This window comes from Helianthus annuus, chromosome 4 (genome assembly GCF_002127325.2).
Source record: "Helianthus annuus cultivar XRQ/B chromosome 4, HanXRQr2.0-SUNRISE, whole genome shotgun sequence".
NCBI classification, from domain to species: domain Eukaryota; kingdom Viridiplantae; phylum Streptophyta; class Magnoliopsida; order Asterales; family Asteraceae; genus Helianthus; species Helianthus annuus.
Window position 1 is genome coordinate 55413704 of NC_035436.2, and position 6324 is coordinate 55420027.

Sequence of the window (6324 nt, forward strand, 5' to 3'; positions counted from 1 at the left end):
GGGAGAGTGAAAAGTAAAGTGAAGGATACTTGTACTGTTTCGATAATTTTTAGAACTAATGGATTGTAATGGTTATTTTTAACAAACCACTAGGACGAAAAATGTAACTTACTCTTTATTTATATTAATTTTAATAACAGGGGCATTATGATCATTTCAAGTAAACGAACGGAATAACTGAATAACGTTAATGTGAGTGGATTGTAATAGTTACGAAAGTAAAACCACAGGGACTGTTTTGACAATTTTTAAACTAATGAACTGAAATAGTAATTTTTAACAAACCATAGGGATGAAAAACGTAATTAACTCTAAATTTAATAACCCAACTACAAAACACATTACTTATGTACTCCATAATATATAATATGAATAACTCTAGGTTGTCTAGATTCAAACCAAGCTAAAAGTTTTAGTTATAACTTTATCTAAATTAAAAGGTTATAATAGCAAATTTGCCTTAGAAACTCAAACTTGGATTTGGAGGGTGTTATTGGTTAAGGTGAATGGAGGATGATGGTGGCTGATTTTTTTTAAAGAATTAAAATAAAAAAAATAATAACAAACAAAAAACGCTCACTTCACCTCGTCCATCACCCCATGGTTTTAAGGTTTCTACCCTCCACGCCCCCTTTGCTACATGACAGACACGTGCCCGCCCCCCCCCCCCCCCACCCACCTTCACAACCAGATCGAGTAGTCTAGTGTTGGGTTCTCCCCTACAAGTTACTACTGATTTGACGTCGATGAAAAAGAACTTCATTTTGATAAAGTTGTTATAGTTGATGAAGCTTAAGTTATTTTTTTTTTTAACTTTTTGTTTTTTATTTTTTTTTCATTTTTGATTGTTTAATTTTTTTATTGTTTGTACACAAAGTATGAAGAGTCGAAGTATGTCAAAGTACGAAGTGTGCGACTCTGTGTGATGCTCTTTTAAGGTTACTCATATATGTTTTGTTAAAACTTAAAAACCAACCTTGTTGTTAAAACTTAAAAACCAACCTTGACCCATGACTAATTTAAAATGGAAATCTTAAGACCCATCCTTACTTATTTTCTGGACCCATTAGGACTTGTATCATTTCTAAGATGACCCAAAATAACCCAAAAATGAGTTTTTGTTGCAAGACCTAGTCACAAGCATCCATGGCTGAATCAGGATGAACCGGTTGTGAATTGTGATACGAAAGATGTCCACATGATCTTTTTTAATGTATAACTTGAGTTGGTGCTCAATACGAAAGATTGATCATTATACTTCCTAAGACAAGCCTTTATTAACATTGTTATTCTGCCACTAGACGGGACTACGAGAGCGTCTTTGCTCTCGACAACGAGAGTTCAGATTCAAAACAATACCGGTTTCCAAAATATAGTTTGATTCATAACCGCCCCTACCAGTAAATACCATATATATGAAAGGAAAGGGGCATGTAAAATATTAGCGGAAGTCTACCAAGTTTGAGTTCACTCCGACACAATAGACTTTACTCTTAAGCGCACAGAAGGGTAGTGGCGGTGGCAGTGATGGCGCTGGTACATTTGAGTCCTAAGTTTGTAAGTTTAATAAACATTGACCCATTTTGATTTTTGACCCATTCTAATACACGAGGAAGTCATTGGTAGTGTTCTCCCCATAATCCCACGGGACCTTACGATAGAAAATAAAAGCAACAAAAGACACTTTCATGACATGAGTGTTTCATATGTTCAAGAAACAAAATACTGTAAGTCAGCTTTATTTCATGACCACAACAGTAACATTATGCTGCTTGTGATCTAATTCTTCCGTCCTTCGGCCAAGATGATGTGATACCCATGTCTGCATTATTATTAACAAACATTCGAAATGGCAAAATGGTCAAGTCAGACAGACTGGGAAAATTTTTCAATGGGTCGGGTCCTTTTACTTTAATAAATGTCAATTAAATATAATTGCAAAAACTATACTAATAAGCTAATTATTAATATAGACAGTTTGGGTGGTGCTTGCATGCTTTAAAATAATGTATTGAAGGACTTTGGACCCCTTTGACCATATTTTTAACTATCATTTCTTTCGTTTAAAACATTTGATCTCTCTCAAAACATTTTGCGTTGAAATCAGAAAAAAAAAAGAGAGAGAGAGGATTAAAGTGGCTAAAAATGCAAGAAAATGAAATAAGAGGAGTTGTAAGCTCACGTTGATTTAAAAGGTGGACTGGTAGCTCCAACAACCGTGTTAAAAGCAACCTCTTGAAATGGTCCAGCCATCTTGCCTCGCGGAAACCATCCAAGGTCTCCACCTTTCTTTCCTGATGGGCATTCTGAGTATTCGGCAGCTATCTGCAAAACCACCATAAAAATGGATGTTTAAACTTTAGATTTTTGATCTCTTCATCCTTTATCACATGTCAAAATTTATTTAAAAATAGGTTCTTTTAAAAACACATGATGAAAAATAATATTCACGTATTTGTCAATAGTGATAGCTATGGTTGCTATAGTGAATAGCGTAGCGTATAGGTCGAAGGTCACTACAGGGTATGTAGCCATAAATAGCGGGATTTCAGTTTTTTTTTTAATTATAGCTATAAAATAGCTGAATTTTAGATTTTTATTAAATATACATGTAAAATAGCGTATATACCAGGGTATTTTGATATAATATACATATAAAAAATAAAATAAAAAATTTCTAGTGTATCGTTGTTTATAAAATAGTGCTTGCTATTTATCGCTATTTGTTATGTAGCGTATGGTAGGTACCTTATCGCTATTTGTCGCTATTCGCCATTAGCAACTAAGACCATGCATAACATTAATAACGAACACATAAAAATATATGACACACGTAAAATGAGACATTACCTTTGCAAATTCAGCTGGAGGGACCTTATCTCCATTGCTAAGCCACCCGTCTTGCAGCTTCTTGTATGCTTCATTGATTTTACCTTGCTTTTCACACAAGATATGCCTTGCTGTGAATCAAATTCAGAACAAAATCACACGCATTATAATATCTGTACAAAAGAATAGACAACATTTATAAAAAAAATGGTAGGCAAGATGAAAAGAAGAAACCTTTTACGTATGTACAAGTGCCAAGGCCATCGGCAGCCTTTCCACCTTTGCCTTTGCCTTTTGCACCACCACCATCCTCACTCCCACCTGCCTGCTTTCCTTTGCCTTTTCCGCCGCCCTTCGCGTCCTTTCCCATTGTCTTTCAAGCTTGATAGACAAAAAAACGTAAAGATCAGAATCAGCAAAATCCGCTATTCACCTTGGTTTTATAAAGCATGAGGCGAGATGCAAAGGCACACACATCACATACGCAAGACACCAGGCAACTATATAACATTTTTAACTTAATTCTAGATAATATTTACTATAAAGTATTAGTACTAAATACTAATCCTTGACCACCCAAAACTTAGATAACAAAACCTCTATATACGGTTTAATATATACATAAATATGTACAGCCTAAAAAAGCACAAATTCTGCCAATGTAAAACAGGCGCCGAAGCTATCGCTGGCGCCTCATATATGCTCATCACCTGCAGTAGTCAGAAGTGCAGATCACCACGCCTGAGGGAGCCCCGTGCCTAGGCACACTTTTTACAACTAAACGGTCACACGTGTTAAAATAGGTGTGGGTTAAAACAAGCCGGGCAAAGTTGAGTCGCCGAGCAAATAATTTTGCTTCATTAAAAAAAATAGATATAAACATTTTTTGCAATACCATATCATTCTAATGGGGTAAGATCAAATACAAAACAATCTTAACCTAGGAAGTGTAGGAAATTGGGTCAAACGAACTCTGATTGACATCATTATTCCAGCGGCGTAGGAACCGTCTCGTCAAAGCCTATTCAAAAATATATAGGGTTTAGCTTTTAGGGTTTAGACTATAGAGTTTAAATTTTAGAGTTTAGCTTTAGGGTTTAGCATTAGTATTTAGGGATTAGCTTTTAGGGTTTATAGTTTAGATTTTAGTGTTTAGCATAGAGTTTAGCCTGGTTTAGCTTTAGGGCTTAGGGTTAGGTTTTGACGAGCCAGTTCCAACGCCACTGGAATGAGCTCAGTCGGAGTTCATTTGACCCGGTTTCCTACACTTCCTAGGTTAATGACATTTTGTGTTGGATCTTTACCCTCATTTTAATAATACTCCAGAATCCAGATCTTTGATTAAAATAATTTAGGGTGTTGTGTGCATCAAAAACAAACTTCTACTACTGTTTCACCCATTCAGATTTGGACCTGCCCTCCCTTCAGCTGATTTTTTTTTATTTGACCCGTTTCAGATAGGGTTAGGGTAAAATGAAAACTCATACGAGTTCTAAGAACTTAAAGAACTCGGCCTTACGAAAGATCTTTTCAAAAAAAATCCAAAAATCCTAAAAAAAAATCAATTTTCCATAAAAAAATATAAAAAAAAAAAAAACCTAGTTTTTCTTTTCATTTACAGCAGTTGTAAATGTTGTCATCAGCTTTTTATAGCAGCTGTAAAGGACCGAAAACACCACTTCGATTTTTTTACGGTCATCTTTATAACATTTTCATCTAGATGTGTGGAAAAAATGGGGGCCAAACTCGCACAGGTAGACCGAGTTCTGTAAGTTCTCACAACTCGTAGGAGTTTTCCCTTGATCCGAATCCTATATATATATATATATATATATATAGAGAGAGAGAGAGAAAGTATAATGTACTTCAAGGCTTAACCTACATTAACATACATGACAAAAAATATAACATGCGTTATTATCATACAACGTGCGTGATTATAATCCCATGCGTGATTATGTGGTCCCATGCGGGATTATGTGGTCCCATGTGGGATTATGTGGTCCCATGCGTGATTATACCCCTGATCCAACGGTTACCATTGTCTCCTACGTGATGTATGATAAGGCTTTTTGTATGTTAACCTTACTCTCTCTCTCTCTCTCTCTCTCTCTCTCTATATATATATATATATATATATATATATATATATATATATATATATATATATATAAAACCTATCTATTTATAAGTTAATGCGTAGAAATTCCAACAAATACTAAAGATTTAATAAAAAAATTTAGGGTTCACTGATTAGATAGAGGTGTATAGACCATATCACATTATTAAAGGATAAAAAATCAAACAATCTCTAGTAATTTTGAACTTGAAACATATAAACTCTGAAATCCCCAAATCAAAATATTAGGGTTTTTTTGGGGATAATGCAATTTTCAAACCCTACATAGTCCAGCTAACATCCATAACAGATCAATTGATACTAGACCATAACAAATAAGAAAATCTAATGTTCTAACAAATGAAAAACTTTATTCAATCGTCACGATAACTTTATTCGATCAATAATAGATGAATAGAAAGAACAAAATCAAAACTCAAATGAAGTGGTATTTTACCTTTGGAGTTCGATTAAAGGGGTTTTGAGAAACGTACGCAGTCGCCGATTATGCTCTCAGGTCTTTAGTTTGCTTCTATCAAGTTACTCGCTTATCGCATATATAATTTTGATATTTTGGCGTAGGGATGAGATTTTTTACCGAAATACCGGTATCATACCGATGTCGTACTGTACTGATAAATGGTACCGGTATCGGTAATAGATTTTTTAAAATTCGGTATCGGTAAAAAACGGTATTGGTACCGGTATTATTCGGTAAATACCGGTACCGATACCGTTTTTAATAATGACCTTATGTATTTTGCTATTATCTTAGATCCCACTATTAAGTTATATTTTCTTGAACATCGTTTTACAAAAACCAATATCAAATTTCTTTTGTTTGGTTATTTTTAATCAATTATGATTTTTAGACATTTTTTTTTAGCCAAAAACTTAATATGTTTACAATTTGTTTACATTCCTCTATATATTACTCTAGTTCAATTAGTAATGGATGGATGTGTTGCATATGAAATTTTTTTAGGTAAAACAATGGATCACACCAAAGCGTTACCAATACGGTAAAGTACCGAAATACCGGTACCGATACCGGTACCGTACTGGTACCGAATCTATAAATACGGTACGGTAATCGGTATCCACATTTTCTCAATTTCGGTAACGGTATTTACGGTATCGGTACAGGTACGGTACCGGTATCGTACTGATCCCATCCCTATTTTGGCGTTTAAAACAAAAGTAGTGGGACCCGTTGCTGACGTAAATTTCGACCGAAATCGATTCGATTCGATTTATTACAGTACGATACTGGCACTTAGGGGCCGTTTCTCAACTTCTGAATGGTTAAGTGTTAAACCATTAAGTGTTGAATCAGTAAGAGGTGTGAACCATTAAGAGCCAATATAATCTTAAGC

General features: G+C 34.7%; 1 protein-coding gene across 1 annotated transcript; it reads right to left on the minus strand.

Annotated features, from left to right (window-relative positions):
• Positions 1 to 1562: 1562 nt before the first annotated feature.
• On the minus strand, positions 1563 to 5561 carry LOC110936454 (peptidyl-prolyl cis-trans isomerase NIMA-interacting 4). The gene is made up of 5 exons (XM_022178848.1): positions 5406 to 5561; positions 3064 to 3210; positions 2851 to 2960; positions 2183 to 2325; positions 1563 to 1822 (listed from the first exon to the last, which is right to left on the minus strand). Exons 2-5 carry the CDS (start codon positions 3197 to 3199, stop codon positions 1780 to 1782), a joined length of 432 nt encoding a protein of 143 aa, XP_022034540.1. The 5' UTR covers positions 3200 to 3210; positions 5406 to 5561; the 3' UTR covers positions 1563 to 1779.
• Between the last annotated feature and the right edge of the window lie 763 nt (positions 5562 to 6324).

What these genes read in the sequence shown, in the direction of transcription:
- LOC110936454 (XM_022178848.1), bottom strand. Translation starts at nt 3,199, where the DNA reads ATGGGAAAGGACGCGAAGGGCGGCGGAAAAGGCAAAGGAAAGCAGGCA. An exon ending in CTCCAGCTGAATTTGCAAAG is followed by an intron (nt 2,326 to 2,850) that starts GTAATGTCTCAT and finishes GTGGTTTTGCAG; the next exon opens with ATAGCTGCCGAATACTCAGA. An exon ending in AGTCCACCTTTTAAATCAAC is followed by an intron (nt 1,823 to 2,182) that starts GTGAGCTTACAA and finishes ATAATAATGCAG; the next exon opens with ACATGGGTATCACATCATCT.